The sequence below is a fragment of the Cynoglossus semilaevis genome, chromosome 11 (assembly GCF_000523025.1).
Source record: "Cynoglossus semilaevis isolate Cse_v1.0 chromosome 11, Cse_v1.0, whole genome shotgun sequence".
Lineage (NCBI taxonomy): Eukaryota > Metazoa > Chordata > Actinopteri > Pleuronectiformes > Cynoglossidae > Cynoglossus > Cynoglossus semilaevis.
In genome coordinates, this window is record NC_024317.1 from 3,871,394 (window position 1) to 3,889,329 (window position 17,936).

The 17,936-nt window shown below is 42.4% G+C and overlaps 2 protein-coding genes and 1 long non-coding RNA gene across 10 annotated transcripts in view; 1 reads left to right on the forward strand and 2 right to left on the reverse strand.

The window, feature by feature from the left end:
* The window catches only part of LOC103385980 (fidgetin), a 32,259-nt gene extending 23,016 nt beyond the window's left edge, over positions 1-9,243 (forward strand). For both annotated transcript variants that reach the window (XM_008320040.3, XM_025060277.1), the window contains one exon: positions 5,436-9,243. In XM_008320040.3, coding sequence (XP_008318262.1) covers positions 5,436-6,601 — 1,166 coding nt within the window. In that variant the 3' untranslated portion in view covers positions 6,602-9,243. The remainder of the gene's footprint in view (positions 1-5,435) is intronic.
* Positions 8,996-11,185, reverse strand: LOC112487751 (uncharacterized). The gene is made up of 2 exons (XR_003051148.1): positions 11,081-11,185; positions 8,996-9,816 (listed from the first exon to the last, which is right to left on the reverse strand). It is a non-coding gene; the product is annotated as an uncharacterized LOC112487751 (long non-coding RNA).
* Positions 11,186-13,783: 2,598 nt separating this feature from the next.
* Positions 13,784-17,936, reverse strand: part of scn8ab (sodium channel, voltage gated, type VIII, alpha subunit b) — a 45,988-nt gene continuing 41,835 nt past the window's right edge. For 6 of the 7 annotated variants that reach the window (XM_025060011.1, XM_008320028.3, XM_025060010.1 and 3 more), the window contains one exon: positions 13,784-17,936. This exon is cut by the window's right edge and continues 79 nt beyond it. In XM_025060011.1, the coding sequence (XP_024915779.1) occupies positions 16,856-17,936 (1,081 nt within the window). In that variant the 3' untranslated portion in view covers positions 13,784-16,855. The other variant, XM_025060014.1, reaches the window with a different exon arrangement.

Here is a 17,936-nt window from a genome sequence, read left to right on the forward strand (position 1 = left end):
CCCCCTCCCACCATCACCATCACCCCCGATGCAGCGAACGCCCCAACTGATACAGATTAACCGGTAAGGTTCAAACAGCTGATTCGCTCATTTATCTCTACTGTAAAGGAAGCACGTCCCCCCCCCCACCCCTGCCCCCCCGTCCCTTCCTTTAGCAGGGGAGTGGACAGTTCCTTGTTGCCTGTATGGAGAGGATATGTGCTTTGTAAATAGATCGCAGGTTAGATTCCTGGCATTCCAGCAACTTGAGTCATTCGGTGGATGACCAGTGGATGACCAGGACTCCTCCAGCCTGTTGGCCGGCCGCAGTCACAGGCCACACCAAAGAAGTGCATCGCGTTGCGCGTGTTTGTTCGTCCCCAGGAAATGCAAAGTCTTTGTTTGTTGTAAATGGACTAAAAGCTCTGACAGAGAAGCTTTGAAAAGGCTGATTTCTAACAACTGACCGACCGACCGACCGACCGACCGGTCAGCCGGCTCTGATGCTGCACAACCCCCAAATCCTATCCCAGGCCGGCCCCTTCCCCCACGTGTACTTTCATGTAATTAACCTCTAATTACTCATACTGACCACGCAGTGGACCACGAGTCCGACAGAGGACTGCTGACTATCAAGACTGGGGTTTGGTTTGGTTTGTTCTAGAAGGAACCGACGTGATGAGGTAATGAATACAAAGAGAAGTCATTATGGAAACACGCGCTGACCCGGTCCCTGATGGTCACTCACATTTAGTCCATTTCCTTATTGGATTGATTCAGCTGCAGTTTACAATCACACCCCCCCCCTCGTCTCCCCCCTCCTCCCCCATTTATTTCAACCTGAGGATCTGTTGTTAGAGGGTCTTGACTACAGTGTGAGAGAACATGATGGTAGATCTGAGGTCACCTACAGTTTTTGTGGCATGAGGTCAAGTAGAAGGACAATAGTCAGAATGATTTATACACGGAAGATTCAAACTAGATTTGTCCTGTGGACCAGCGGGTGTCAACACTGTGTTGGATTAGGAGCTACTTTTAAAAAGACCAGAGCAAAGTGATCGACCTTTTATTTAATATATATTTATCCATATGAGCGGAATATACTTTATATATAGTCATTATACATTGATTAAACAGCTGCAGCTTTATGGCACTGATGATGTAATAATGTATTGTTGCTAATCTCCCTCTAGAGGTTTAATATAGAAAAAAAAAAAAATTTATTTTAAATGCTCATGATCTACCATTACTCCCTTTGCGATCTACTTATTCAGCTTGTAAATAAAATTTATAAAAACCAGAGCAGCTTCCCAAGATCACAAAGAAAGTATTTCAGAAAATAAGAAAATATAAAAGCCTAGACTGACCAAATGGAAGGACATTAACATTCACATAAGAGGAGGAAAAACGACATCAATAAGTAAGAATAATAAGAACAACAATAGTTCATTAAAGTCAAAGTTTTTGGTTGACTAAGCGTGAGTCGTTGTTGAACTTTAAAGCCGACTCCAACCCTTGAAACCCTGAAAAATATGATGTAGCAGAAGGTGAATCAATCAATGATGGAAAGTTAAAGGGCACTTGTTTTTTTATCGAATGGAGATTTAACACCAGGTGACCTGCCTGACACAACCCAACCATGGGATTTGAGGGTCTAGGTGGTATTGAACCTGCAACCTTGCGGTTATTTAAAAGAAAGAAGCAGAAAATCAGGTTTACTTTTTTAAAAAAAAATCAATTCTTCAACCAAGCTTTGAGTACACAGTGTTTAACGACTCTAATATTAACGATCTAATAGGTCGTCTAAAACACATGCAGCACTCAGCATCACAGAGAGTTGACATTCTGATGTACTCTCAGCTGCACAGCCTCAAAGGTTTGACCTTTTTTCAGGTTTCTGCTTCTCTGGTTTTATCTTTCCACGGCGTTCCATTCATCAGAAGCCAAAAAGCCAGAGGGCAGACCCGGAGGAAAAGCAGCAGCGGTCGACAGTATGATAATCTCAATGATTAAGGAAAACTGTCAGAGCACCAGGCTGGCTTAGTGCTCATCTTTGTCTCTTGTAAGCCAAGCATGGCCAAGAATGGAGGGGCGTTTTCCAAGCCCCGAGCATGAGATGCAAGATTAGTGTCTGGGGCTCCCTCACTCATCCCCCCTAATACCCAGAACCCGGTCCCTAAAATCCTCACTTTAACACAGATGTCTGATGCTTCAGTGCTAAAACATAGACTGTAATACATGTGGACATTTCTTAGAAAAACAAACTCGCCCTAGATCTGGTCCAAAATCTGACCTGTGATTTTTTTTTTGATGTGCAGAAAGGGTGAAAAAAAACTGTTGTCATTTTAACCATTTTTGAAGGAATATAAAATATAAAAATATCAGTTTAATTTAAATATTACTAACTATTTGAATTACAAAAAGTGAGGAAAAAGTTCACAGTAGAATGAAAAAAAAAATTAATTTAATATGAAAAGTTCACAGTAGAATGAAAAAAAAATTATAAAATTGATCTAATTTCTAATTCAGACGTTTCAGACGAAGATCAGGTACACGTTTCACTAAATATTTTTGATAACATGTTGTTTTAAAATATTGTAGAAAACTTTACAAAAGTTCCTACAATTTCACATAAATCCATATATAAAATGCGTCCTGTCATGTGAAAAGTTTTTATTTGGACACTAACAGACTTCAGACCCGGCATTATTTATTTTTAACTGCTATGTATTTTTTTTTCTTATTGTCGACTTGATGAAAACGGCTTCATTCTACTCCATCAAATTTATAATCTTCACCGTTACGTTTGAATATCTCTGTAACAGAGTCACCGCTCAATTTTATAATCTTCACCGTTACGTTTTAATAACTGTAAGAGAGTCAACCATCCACTTCATTTACTGTATGTTTTCCGACCGACAGAAAGAATAAGGAGCTGGACTTGCTTTAATTCTTGTCACCGAGCGTCGACACTCCCATAATCCCCGTGTGCTCTAATCCTTCATTAGTCTGATTTTTACAGTCTGGTCCTTTAACTCATCCAGACCATCATTCTGCTCAGTTTCTTTCATTCGTCCACCGAGTCTTGATGAGGTTTTCAGGGGCTCCGATCCCTCTGCTCAGATATGCTGGACATTAGATTATAGACCATCTGGTCCGGACGGGTGTGAGGCGTAGATTGAAGGTAAAGCAGCGAGTGATTGGTCGACATGTCTACCATCAGCATGCCCTGTGAGTACCAGTCTGATGGTCACACATGTACTTTATCAAGAGGTGATTTGTTACGACAAGCCGTAGAAACTTCACATACTTTAAATATTCTCACTGTTCTTTAAACTTTGTGATAATATAAATAAACTCTTAGATCCATAATAACAAAAATAGCACTGACAGCTGTAGGTTACATTTCCTGTGAAATGTGATATTAAATGTACTGTTGAAATGGCATTTATCTGGTCACTCTGTGACAAAGTATTTACCATAAAGTCCATATACAGTAACTGATGAAGTTCAACTGATCATCATCACTGTCTTCATCACTAAATGGCCCGGGGTTCTCTTCAATATAAACTCGATGCTACTACACTTTAGCTTTAGCTGTTGTGGTTACGGTGTGTTCTGATTGGCTGGAAATCCCTGGAGCACAGAGATTTCTTACATCCAGCTTCAAGCCTGCGCCTGCCGGGAGCTCTGCGATCCCTGGATTGGATGAGCGGGATTATTAGGCTGAAGGATCATTTAATTTAGGGATGTGGACCGTTTACTGGCCCATCTGGTAGTCCCCGTGGACATGTGACTCAACCTGAAATAATCCACATGTAAATGTAAGATTCAGACTGAAGACGTGTGAGAGAGAAGCAGTGAGTGTGTCTTTAAAAAAAAAAAAAGCAACATTAATAGTAAGCTACAATTTAAGTGTTAAGTAAAAATGTCAGGGTGTGATTTATTTTTGTCCTTCATCGTCTGCCATATAACGTTAAGAATTAAATGTGCCTCATTCAGAAGACCAAAGAACAGGAGGGTGTTTTTTTGATTCGTACGATGGCGTCAGCGACAGTAAATAAAGGCACCAGGCTAAACCTCAGAGCTGTTATTAGCCTTTATGCTAATGTATTTCCAAAACAAAATAGCATAAAAACATGTGCTAATGTATTTCCAAAACAAAATAGCGTAAAAACATGATTGTTGTTTTCTTAATACTGAATACACCAAATATTTATTATTAATACAATTTTTACATTTTGGAATAACCTGCAAAAGTACCTTATCTTAGAGAGATTACTGCTAATCATAATAAAAAGTTACTGTTACTTTTTTTTCTTTAATCAAAAAGGCAAAGTTATTATTATTAACCCCTCACTCTGATATCTCTCAAAGACGTCCCATCTCCTGTGGCCCCGCCCTCTGAGCTGGATGTCCTGCTGTAGAACCTCTTTATGTACTGCTGCTAAATTCAAGGCCCTCCTCAGGTCCAGGCCTGGGGTCAAGACAGTTTAATAATACTCTGCAATGTCTGGAATGTCAGCTTAACGCCAGTCGGACAAGCCAGCGTTCACTAAACCAATGGTTTTGGGCTGTTTGTGCGACTGTTCCTGTGGAACGACACGTGGTTCTGAAAACTGATACGTTCTGAGTCTTTACGACAAACACATTCTTGATACACGTCAACCCCGTCTCCTGTGTAAATTTGGGAGAAACTATCCTGATCTCCCTCTGCTCAAACTGACCCCACCTTCTGCCCCCCCACCCCCCTCCTCTGTCCAGCAGACCCCTGAGGTTTTGGCCGAATTAGATCACACGCTCAGTGGGGGTGGCTTTGTGGACTAAAAGTCTCACAAAGAGACAACAATGGCCCCAATGTGAGAGAAGCAAAGGCAGAGGGCAGTGCACTGGCTGATAGAGGCTTATCGCCGTGGAGACCAGGCCGGGGGCTATGTCGTCGGCTTCATAAAAAGATTAGGACAGTTGTCCCCTGCCTGGATGAGACTGTGTAAAAAAGCACTGAATCAGAAACAACACGATTCTGGAAAGTGTTTGTCATTGTGTCTGCGGAGGTCGGATGTTCTAAAAGTGAATCCTCTTACTCGATTGGTTACTTTGATTCAATGATGAAGTCTGTAACTATTCTTAAAAAACTGCTCACACACAAGGAGATGTAGCTCCACCTCCTCGCCTGCAGAGGGTGATATGAACACCGATGTAACAGCCTGTAGCAGAGAACAACATTACTGTTTTATTTTCACCTACGTTTTTCTGTATTTAGCAAAACAGTTTATCTAAGCTAAGCTAATCTTCTATGCTATTTTATTGCTAGGTTCGTTCCTTTGATTCTAGGGGGAGCTCTTCTTCATCCTTCAAGTAGCATCTTAGCCATGTGCACACATTTCTGACGAGAAGCGTCCTAATGAAAAGTTATATATTTGTTGTAATCCAAATTCCATCTCCGTTTTTCTCAGGTCTGTTGAAGATGCACTGGTCTCCGGAGCACAACGCCCCCTTGTCTCAGTGGCCTGAGCAGCACCTAGATGTCACCTCGACCACTTCACCCCCGTCTGGTCACAAACACGACCCCTACACATCAGCTGCTCGCCGTGGCTACGGCACTGCAGGTTACCCTTGGGCTAGCGATGACATATCAGCCCTCACTGCTTCTTCTCTCCTTAAACGCTACGCCGAAAAGTACTCTGGACTCGAACTCCCTTATGAACGCCCCCCGACGGGGGCCTACCCTGAGCCTGGAACTTTCCTGAAAGCTGAATCGGAGCCCTGGTCTCTAGGTCAGAGCGTGGACTGTTACCCTGGACTTGAGGCGATAACTGGCACCAAAGTGGGCGCAGCGTCCGTGGGCATCCCCGCCACAGGAAGTGTGACAGTAGTGAGCAGTAATTTGGCCTCTGAGCCCAGTTACAGTGGGGCGAACTCCTGCGGCGCCCCAACATCTCAGGAATACCCCCCCGCCTACAACAGCACCTACCTGTCCTCAGGATACTGCCCTCAGCCCAGTGCAGCACTTCCCCCTGCCACTCTTCACTCTTTGCAAGGTCCACCAACCTTAGTACCGAGCTACAGCGCCAGCACTCCAGTCTACAACTACCCGCCGGGCTGCTACCCTCAGAGCAGCCTGTCCTCTGGATACAGCCACCCCAGTGCCTCTTACCTGCCCTCTGGGCTTAACGCTCCAACCCCTCTTGCACCTAGACCCACCATGGTGGGGGGAGGTTACAGCTACGCATCCCACGGCCTCAGTGCCGGCTCGGAGGCGGCGGGGGCCCTGAAACGTAAGGCCTTTGAGATGGCACAGGAGGGACAGGAGGGGGCGGAGGTGGAAGGCTCCCGCTACAGGAAGTACGGCAACGGTCAAGGAAACAGTCAGAGCAAAAGCCATGGCAACGGTCACGGCAACGGCTACCACATGAGCGACTCAGGCTCAGACCAGCTGGCGTACAAACCGGGAAAACCTCTGCTGTCGCCCCCGTATGGTGGATCAGGGGACTACAGCCCATCATCTGGTCTAGCCGGAGAGAGCGTATCGGGGGAGCACAACTTTTCTCAGCAGCAGAGAATGTCTATGAAGATACCAGCATCGCACCCTCGACCCGAGGACCCTGCCGGAGGCCGCTGAAGAGGAGCTCATCGCTCTCACAAAGCGATCCTGGTCCTTAATCCAAATATATTTAGGGGGATGAGATTGGACGTATCAATGAAATGTTTCATTTTACCAGCAGAGACAAGAACGCACGCGGACGCGGCTCCTCGTGAAGCTTCAATATTTTCATCATGTGTGTTTTTTCCAAAGATTCACTCGGGCCTGTCGGCCTGTACCCTGATCGTGGTCAGTCTTAGGGGGTGAGGTTGAGACATTCTCTGCATACGTAGTATTATTAGAGTCTTTATGTGGAGTGTCTGTTTCTCTCAGGATCCTATTTATTTCCTTTCTGCTACTGCGGCAACAGCACTGCAATGTCGCAGAATTAGAAATGGTGTAAAATTATTTGTAGCCATGATGTGTGTGAAAGGCCTTTGACTGCAGTGTGTTCTAATAAACCACAAACACACACACACAAAAAAATCATTACTGACCAAAAACTACGGAGAGCAATAACTGGAAACGCCAAACTACTTCAGCACAATCACTGCTGCGTCACAACGCTCACGGCCACGGCTCGAGTCCTCTACACCCTGCCCCGCTGTCCTTAGTCTGCTGTAGTCGATGAATTAGTTTTTAACCAGCTGCTCATCAAACCGTAGGTCGAGGGTGAACACCACACGCCTCCCCTCAGACTAAAAGTTCTAAAATGAAGGAGAGGAGAATGAATCTAACGGTTTAGACCATGCAGACCATCGTTCATGGCTGGTGTTTACAGGCCGCTTTCTATCCTGAAACAAACAGGTATTTTTTTCACCACTAATATCATCAAGACATGACATTGTAACGACACTGTTCACACTCACTCACAGCGAGGCGTTCACAGGTATTCCTGTTCAGACGCAGCGACCAGACGTCAGCTTCAAGCGTTCCACGCTTCATGAAAATGTACCTGCTTGTCTTCTGGCTCTTAGTCTTTTTTTTTTTTTTTTTTTTTTTTTTAAATATGCATTCTTTTTACCTTTGCTTCTGTTAAAGGATGATTTATAAGATTTTGTTGTTGAATACTCAGGAAGAATATTGTTACCTCAGAATGATGATATAAGAATGTATGCTTTAAATTTAGGGGGTTTGTACGGAGCCAATCGGGAAAAATTATTGAAAGGGGAGCCACGGCTTTGTCAACGTAAAAAAAAAGAAGAAGATATTTCTGCAAAATAAAAAAAAAAAATCTTACCGTAGGCCTTTGATATTATGAGTAGAATATACACATATACATACATGTGCATGTACACACACACACATACACGCGCGCACACACACACACAGCTTCTTAGCTCTGGTGAAATTAAACTTGAGGTTTTTTGTACCAAGGCCTGAAATGTTGAATGTAATTCAAATATTTTTTTTAAATGACAATACATGCCATATTGTACATCGACTATGTTTTTAGATATAAGGAAACATATTTTTTCTTCATGTATAGATGTAATTCTCTACTAGCTTTTGATGAAATGAATGACACGTTAAGTATTAGTGTAGGTTTGGTGGACAAAAAGTCACAACAAAGCACTCCACGTATACAACCTCTGACATATCACAAGGCAAACGTCTGTGCTTCAGCGTCCCACTTCCACTGGTCACCGCAGTATTTTTAAAAACCGCTTTTTTTGGTAAAGCTTTAATGTATTCACGGCCTGAAGAAGTTGGGAAAAAACGTGACGGACACAAATAAAAGATGTAAAAATCTGTGCCGTCACCGGAAACAAACGTCTTTCTCTGAGTCGTAACATTGGTGCCATACAACGTTTTCAGCATCCTGCCTAACATTCAGGTGTGATGAAAAAGTACACTGACAAAGTACACTAAAAGTACTTTGACGCACATTCATAAAATTGACTTAAAACTCTAAGTTTAAAACAAATATATGCTGACGACGGCAGGATTATTAGAAAATTCAGGTTAAGCCTTTAACTAAGGTGTTTTTATAAAAGAAAAAAAAGTAAAGAAAATCCAAGCGCTTAACTTCAACCCTGAATGCTCTTCAACATCACACGAGGAATTTGCTGACACACGGCGGCACGCGACAGTATTCGCCGTATCGCTGGCGTTACTCACGATTCACTGCGTACGGTGTTGGGTTTGTCCAAATGAATTTCAGTGTTAATTTTGTGACTTCACTTGTACTTTTGTTGTATCTTGTACATTTTTCTGTGACCATTTCTACCTCATTCTGAAGACATACCTTTGAAATATTTATTTCATGTCATTTCATTAGCCAGTTTAAAGGGATAGGTCGACTTTTCTCTGACGTGCAGTAAAGTAAAGTCAGAAACCCTGGCGTCCAGCAGAAATGATGAGAAAAAAAATAAAGATTGTTGTCACAATTCTTGGGACACAAGGTGTTAAATAAGTGCAGATGTTTTTTTGTTTTTTTTTTTCTTATGACATACATCTGTATTTCCATCTGTTCCCGCTGGCAGCCCAGGTTTCAGTGAGAGTCTGTGTCTGTAGTTCCTGGTCTGAGTCGACTGTGTGCATTATTTTCCACAATCACAGTTGGGGGAAAAAAAAGAACCCTACCTTTTCCTTAGAGGAGTCATTTCTTTTCATTTTATTCTACCTCACTAAAGACTGTTGTGTCAATGAAATGAAGATATCATACCAAAAAAAAAAAACCTTGACTTTGTCTTTTTGTCTGTGAAAAACCAAAAATGTTTGAGATTTGATTGTCCTTAGTTTTTGCTAAAAAATATACTATTGTTAAACCCTGCACCGTGTTGCTCTGTTTACTGAGTTCTGCACTAGTTTTACACCTGGTCCAACACAGCACTTCACTCCAGGGTCAGCAGGAGTCACCATGACACAACTATGACAACATCACCATATATTTCTGGTTGTATTGAATGACAACAAGCCTCCAGCCACTAGGTGGCAGCAACGCATACATTGGTTTGTACAGATAAACATATACACATTATCAGGTTCTCAGTAGTATTTCAACTGGAGGGGGGTGTGGGTCGACTAACACAAAAAGGCAGTTTTCTTTGACACACACACACACACACACACACACACACACATTTGTATGGAGAGTGGAGAATAAAGGAACTGTGAGAGAAAGGAGGATTCTGACCTGACCCTCTTCCTGTGGACACCTCCTCTCGCGGCTCCATTGTCTCAGGGTTGGAGGGCATGTGCTGGCGTGTGACAGACGTCTGAAACTTTTGTCTCCTCAGATGTGGCCACTCCTAGCACAAAACAATAACCAGCCATTATTACCCAGTGACATCACTTGGCAGTTCAGACATGACTGCTCTTAACATTAGTGAATCTTTTTTTTTTTTCATGGAATTCAACCGTAGACCAGCTCCTGTACTCTTTAAAGAATGTGTATTTAGGGTTAACTATTTTTTTTATCTGCATTTCTTTCTGTCCACGATAAATAATAGGAGGCAGTTTCAGGCAGGATTTAAAAAAATATATGTCGTTTTGTTCTATCTTTGGTCTTTTGCCCGTGGAAAAACACCGAGCCCGAATCACAAACGGAAATGTTGAGTACTACTGCCGCCTAGCGGGTTACTTTGAGAAGTACAACAACCCCATCAGCGTCTCCACCACAAACACAGTCACATACGGTTAAAATAACGATTTTAAAAAATATATATGGACACAACAATATTATACATAGTACATTAGGTACTGTGTATATGCTCTGTGTAAGAGCAGATATATATGGACACAACAATATTATACACAGTACATTAGGTACTGTGTATAATAAGGTACTTATGTTTAATGAGTAAGAGCACGACTACAGAAGCGTCGATGTTTGACGTCTGGTAAACAAGGGTCAAACCGGAGGCACTGGTAATTGGCTCAAGAAAAGTTTAATTTAACAATGTTTAAACTTATTTTATCTCTGGTCGAGGGAAGACTTTAACATATATTAAGACTAGGTTTCCAACTTCCTGTTTGTCAGTGATGACCATGTATTTAAAAAAAAATAAAGCTTCATGGTCGTCTCAAAGTATTGTCCTTCATAGCCGCTAGGGGGTGATGGATGTCTAAGAAGTTAGTTGAGAAACACCACTGAGGTTCTAATCCAACAGTCCACAATCTGTGGTGACAAATTAATAAAATTCAAACACTACAAAAAAAAAAAGCATGTGACTTTAATTAGCAGAGAATTAGAATTCAAATTTAATGATGTTTTTAATGTGGTGAGATTTGAATTAATTTCATTGACGCTCTCTTAAAAAGCGTAAAGAATATATTATGATATTTGATAACTGACATTTTAGACATTTTAATGGACCGACCATGTATTTCTTTTTTGTTTTTCTAATGACCTGAAAACACACACTGAAAGAACATCCATCCTCCATGTAAAAAGTCAACAGTGTAACACCAGGGTTCAAACCAATTCAAGTGCCAACCACTCAACCACCACGTGGCAAATTTCTCATGACAAGTTAAGAATGACGTCATCCAAAATAAGAGGGAAAGACTTACGGAGTCAGAGGATTTTGTTTTTGTTTGTTGGTTTTTTCAAAGGGTCTGAGGTGGAATCTGCTGCTGAATGTGTGTGAGAGGACTCTCCAGGGCAGTTTGGGGAAAGGTTTTTTCAAAGGGTCTGAGGTGGAATCTGCTGCTGACTGCTGCTGAGAGGACTCTCCAGGGCAGTTTGGGGAAAAAAAGAGAAGGAGAAAAAAACATGTAAAAGCAGGTTAGCATCAGACTGGGATCAATGACAAAGCAAAATGAACATAATGTGTGTACATGCCTGACCTCCTGTGGTCCAGACCCGTCTCCTCCAGAAGAAACCACAGTGAACACTCAAGCACTCGTTTCTCATCCCTAGGTAAAAAAAAAAAAAAAAATTAATAAAGAATGAAGTCCTGCCAAATGGAAAATGTACAGAGTGAATTGATTTTTAACCAGTGTATTTTTTTTATTATACCGTCATCATAAAGAAAGTTACTGAGCTAAACATACTACTGCACCAACCAGAAATACACACCCACCCAACCCCCACCCTCCTCTCCCCCTCCACCCCCACACACATAATCCAATTTCCACCTTCAGCAGACCGTCAGATCACACCGATGTCCTACTTGTAATCCATGTTTCCTCCCCTGCAACAAAGCTGCGTTTGATACAAAATGCAAAAGGACAGAATCAGAAAGAGGGACAAACAAGAGCAGAGTAGACGCAGCACAGAGAACCTTCTGGAAAACAGCATCTCATACAGGTCAGAGCAGGGAGAGATGAGGGCAGAGACTTTAACGTTCACGTGAATCTTCATGCTTTTCTTTTTCCCCAGGACTAATGTCTGATGTAATCACATCTGTTTATTTATGAGCGCGGCGTTGTGAATGGTGTAACGTGAGCTCGCTGTAACGGATACAGCTGCAAACTGTAGTCTGCCTGCAGTGCTGGTAGTAATGGATGAAAAACACACACAAACACACACACACACACAGGGTGTGTGTGTGTGTGTGTTTGTGTTTGTTCGTCGTCCTAACTTCCTTTTTCTTCTTCGTTCTCCGTTTCTGTTCTTTCCAGTGCACCGTACAGTCTGAGCCTGGAGGGACCGTGCTGCTGACTCAGCCTGGGCCAGTGCATCCATCTATCTGCACTGCAGTGCTGTCTTACACACAGCCTCACCCTCCCTCCCTCCCTCCCTCCGTCAGTGCTCCTTACATACATTCAGTGTGTGCGCCCAACACACACCGACACACACTGGTCGCAGCCCTCCCTCTGCTGCCTGCACCAAAACACATTCACTGGAAAAACAACAATATTAATAATAATAATAATGATTTTTTTTTTTAATTAACAATAATGACAATAATAATGACAGCAGTCGGGGTTTATAACTGGAAGGCTGCTTTATTGTTTGGAAATTCGTGCTCAAATGAAGACATTCTTTCACTGATTCTCATTAATTGTCCCATGTGGTTGTGCACACACACACACACACACACACGTTTTCTCTCTCTGACTGTATTAGTGGCAAGAAATGACAGCAGTAAGTTTCAGTTTGTTTGTTTGTTGTTTTTTTTTTGTTTGTTTTTTTAATTTATCTATTTTTCAGCAAAGAAATGAAATTTCTCAATCATGCTACAAAAAGAAGGGCCTCATATACCGACGGTCGAAAACCAACATTTGAAATGAACCTAGGTGTAAAACAGAAGGCCAAGCCGTTCTCTTAAAGGGCCGAGAGCCAGTGAAGAGAACCAAGTGAGAGAGAGAGCACTTGTACTATACAGTTCTACATGATGTTAGTCCAAACAGTCTAATCTAGGCGGTGAGTTTTCAGTTTACAGGTTAAATTTTGAACTCAGAACGTGGCTCCTACGGCGCTCACTTCAGATCGAGATCCTGGAAGCGGATTTTTACTGACAGACTAAATAGGAAGCTAAAAAAAGGCACGTGCCATTAAGAGATATTGCACCATAAACAAACACACAGACAGTTAAGACAACGAACCCCCTTTTTTTCTCTTTGAAAGTGGAGTTAAAAAGTAAAGATGGAGATTCCAAACTGCAGCGTTCAGTGTGTGTCAGGTGGAAACATGGAACAGGGTTAGAGCAGAAACACAGACAGAATTCTCATTCAAAGTGAGCGGCGGCTCACACCGGGACACTCCGGAGTTCACCAGCTGCCCTGCGAAATGCTGAGGAACGAGTTGAGTGTTTGCGTGAACGCGTTATGTACGTAGAACTTCCGGGGTACAGAATAGGGAACAAGGGGCAAGACATCGTCACACGTGTACAAAAGGGTATGCTGGTAGTGCAATCCTCTCACCAAAAAGCAGGCTCCACAATTCTCAGAAGCAGCCAGAACAACACCATGCATCGTACGCTGGTGCCCAGTACGCAGGAAGTACTGCGTGGGCAGAGCAGAGTTTTGGGGTTTTCTCTGAGCTTACCACACACAAAAACACAGTTTTCTCTGAGCTTACCACACACAAAACACAAAAACACAAAGAAAGAAAAAAAACAAAAACAAGAAAAACTTCAAACTAATAGTTCTTTCACCTCAGTGCAAGGAGTGGACAGGAGAGTTGTTTTTATAGATATTGTGAATATATTCTTTATGAAAGTATATTTTATATATAATACATAGTGCTGCATATGTATATTTGTAATTATTTATACAGAATTAAAAAGAACGTATGCTTTAACATATATTCTTTTAACGCACTCCCCCTTTTTTTTTTTTTTTTGTAAAAAGGTGACTGAACGTAAAAATCTACTCGGTGTAACAAATGGGTCACAGCCTAATGAGTGTGACGAAGGGTGTCAGCTGGAAGCCATTCTACAAATGTTACTGATATTCACTGTTAGATTAATAGCTGTAGTTTTTCTTTAAGTAGTTAAGTATGTACAAAAACTACACATGCCGTTAAAATAATATTTTACAGTATTTATATATATATATATATTTCTTTTTAAAAGTCCTCTTTATAACTTTTGCAGTTTGTGCCACATATAGACGGGAGTGTAATTTTGTATTTCAGATTTTCTTCCAAACGTATGATTTATTTTATAGGCCTTTTTCTTTTCTTTTTTTTTTTTGTCAAATACATATACGTTAATCGGTGGAATCCTGGAGAAAATGGACAGCAGTAGCTTTAATGCTTATCATTCAGAGTTTTTATTTGGTTCAATTTAAACACCCACACTGATTTTGGAGATCTCATGCAGCAACTGGACGGAAAAAACTTGGTAAACGGATGAGGGAGTAATTCATAAACAGGAAGTGACATCACTGCACAACAAGAAGTGCAAAAAGCGCTGATGTGGTGCTTAGGCTCACAGTACCATAAAAAGCATCCAGTGCTCTGTTGGTTATTTGGTATTTGGTATGCAGTAGAGCAGTGTGAAGAAAAAAGACAATCAGGAGGCTCGGAGCGCTCGGTTGGTAAATGTGGGGCCCGTCCACGAAACATGCCACGTCTGCTTCTGCTTCTGCGCAGGGAATTTAGTGTGCTACTCCAACCGGCCTAACCCACATCACTCTCATGACATCTCCTCAGTGTTTCCTGTATCTGTGATTACTATTGGGGTGAACATCGATTTTCTTTTGTTTTTGTTTTTTGACTGACATGAATTTTTGACCAGCTTGCTGCCCGTAGTGACTTAACCACAAATGTAATTCGCTAGCAATATAAGTGAGCAAAATGTTGCAGTTTTGCCGAGATGCTACTAGCCCTATAATTCTAGGCATCATAAGCAGTAAGCGCTAAAATAGCCCCTGACCGGGCAGCTACCGGGGACGAGGCGCCCGGCCCGGATCATTGTCCTTCAACATGGCATAAAACACAAAAGAGTAAAACGTGGTTTTATAAATACTCCCATCACATTCACTTGCATTTTGTTGCAGAGCTCACAATAGTACATCTATATAATCTCCTGAGAAAACAGATGAATTTTTCAAGCATTGCATACATTTCAAGGGTCTCTCTGTCTAATAATGACAGTGACAGAACAGAATGGGCGGGGCTTACTTCGCCCAGTCCCACTCCGTTGACAGAAGGGCAACAAGGGATAACAAGGCAGATCTCTTTGGCTTCACCACACACAATGTTATCATCACCCGCTCACCATATTCTCCTCCTGACTAACACAGGATACAACTCTCGTACACAGCATATACTGTATGTTCCAGCACAAGTCCTTCCCCCCGCGGCGTCCTCTCAGATGTGGCTTAGAAAGTTGTACCCAAAGGTAAAAGACTTAAATAATAAAAACAGGACATATGGCACCAAATCAAGGGAACAGAACCGTAAACTGAACTGTTTTTTTGTTTTTTGAACACAGGGTGAAACATCAGAAACACAAAGGAGTTTGCCATACTTTAAAATCCCCCAACCACAACGAGCCCTCCATAGGTTTTCCTTAAATGCCTGCTCACAAAAAACCATAGGCTAATGGTATGGTGCAGTATGTTGGTGCATTAAAAAAGAAAAGAAAAAAAATCATAATTATAAGCCTTAATAGTTTCAAAGTGTTGCACCTTTGATATTACTTTAGTCCAAATTTACAAACATTTTCGATCCCTAAGATACACACAAACATCCGTCACACTCAAAATCTCCAGAGCAGCAAATAAAGATTTGGATTTCACCTACTGATCGACTCTGTCGGGAATATTACCAACGAGCAACCGTGTGCGCAAAGTCACCTGACACTGCAGCGAGTGTCGCGAGTTAACGATGTTCGATCATCAACCCCCGTCTTATCTTTGTTAAACAAACAAACTCCTGACTCTCAACTCCTTCAATTTTGACAATGTCTTGATCGTACAGTCGAGCCACCGGCGGTGGTCTGAGTATTAGTGTCTTGTGGACTATGATAAATCATGCAAGATTTCTGATCAAAACATGCCATCATGCAAGTCATTTCTATGCATTGAACAAGCACAATTATTTATGTATTTGTTTGGAAATCCTTCGGAGTAAATGTAAGCCCTTGGCCCGAGTTGACCCCATAATAAACAGACCCTTAACCAATTAGTGTGAAAGCCCATGTAAAAAAAAAGGCATTTTTGATGTGGGTATAACAAAGATAAGATGAGTAGAAGAGTTAAGTGACATGGGCAAATGTTGGATATTGTTCTCTTTTTTATCTGGTTTGCATTTTTGTTGCTCAAATAAACGATTTCTAGCCTTAGAAAACAAAAAAGTACTTCCAACGCTCTCCCTCTGTCGTCAAGTCTCTCAACAGTCCTTCTCGGTTTTGCTCACCACAGGGAGACTGTGATTTTCTCATCACATTTCTCCTCGTATTTGAGAACCACTGATTGGCTGCTTTCCTGGCGTCGACATCGAGCAGCAGTCCGTGGTTGGTTTTCCTTGACTATTCCATCGTACAAAGGAATCCATGATTTGCACCCAGGCACAGCCTTTCTCCACATTCTTCCCTACATCCTGGTGTAAAGTTTCCCGTCTCATCTGCAGACATGTGGTAAGTCAGTGACACGTTTCCGTGTCTGCTTCCATTTCGCTTTTTTTGTCAGTAGATACAACAGCGTCGCACGGTATGCTGATTATGTTTGGTTTTTAAAGTTCCACAGTCTCCGAGCTGTAACTGACCAAGTGGCTTCCCTCTGCATCAATATAAGAATGAAGTTTGTAAACAAAATTACTGATTATTAATTTTTTTTTTTCTCTGACTTGCAAATGAAATAATCTGTACATCTGTGTGGGTGAGTTTCCTCTGCTTGAAGTTACATTATTATAATTTTTATTGTTATTACTGTGGTTATTAATCCAACATTCTAACATTTAGATTCCCTGATGTCTTTTTGGTTTCTTCCTTTCTCTTTCCTTCCTCCCTTCTCCTCATTGTTGTCATCCTGTTTCTCCTTGTCAGGTTTTGTTACACTGTCATAAGAGGGCAGGGAGGCAGTGGAGGGAGTGCTCTCTCGTTTTTCTTGTCCCTGATTGTTCCCACCATTCTCCACTTTGTTATTGGCTGGCTTGCGCTTACACACGAAGCCTCGTCTGGCCAGGTAGGCGCGGTAAGCCCTTTGAATGATCCTGGACGACACATCCTCCTGCTTGCGCCTCAGAGTGGTGGTGATTGGCTCGTAGGAAACTTTGGAAGGATTGGCTGCGACAAAACGCTCCTCCATTTGTTGCCTCAGCATGTCCAGCTCGCCACTGTCGCCCAACACTCGCTTGGTGAAGGCAAACAGGATGTCCAGGCAGTGGATGCGGTCACCGCTCACCATGGGCATGTCCATGGCGATAAGTTCGATGGTGTTGGGCTTGGGGACTCGAAGTGGGTGTTCGAGGGCGTCGGCAAAGTCAGAAAGCTTGGAATAGGTGATGAACTGGGAGGCGTCGGGGTCAAACTTCTCCCATATCTCATAAAAGGTCTCAAAGTCGTCCTCGCTGAGCGGGTCGGCGCTCTCCTCCGTGGCAACACTGAAGTTCTCCAGAATGATGGCAATGTACATGTTGACCACAATGAGGAAAGAGATGATGATGTACATCACAAAGAAGAAGATGCCCACAGAGGGGTTCCCGCAGTCTCCTGTAGCCGGAGTGCCAGGGTTCTCAAACGTGGGGTCGCAGTCCGGAGGGTAGTTCAGAATGGGCAGCAGCAGTCCGTCCCAGCCAGCTGACGTGGTGATCATGAACAGGATGATCATGCTGTTGCCAAAGGTCTCGAAGTTGTACATGTCATCGATTCCTGCCCCGTGTTTCACATAGCCAAAGTTGGACATGCCGAAGATCGAGAAAATGAACATCACCAGGAAAAGTAACAGGCCGATGTTGAACAGGGCAGGAAGTGACATCATGAGGGCAAACAGGAGAGTTCTGATTCCTTTGGCGCCCTTGATGAGACGTAGG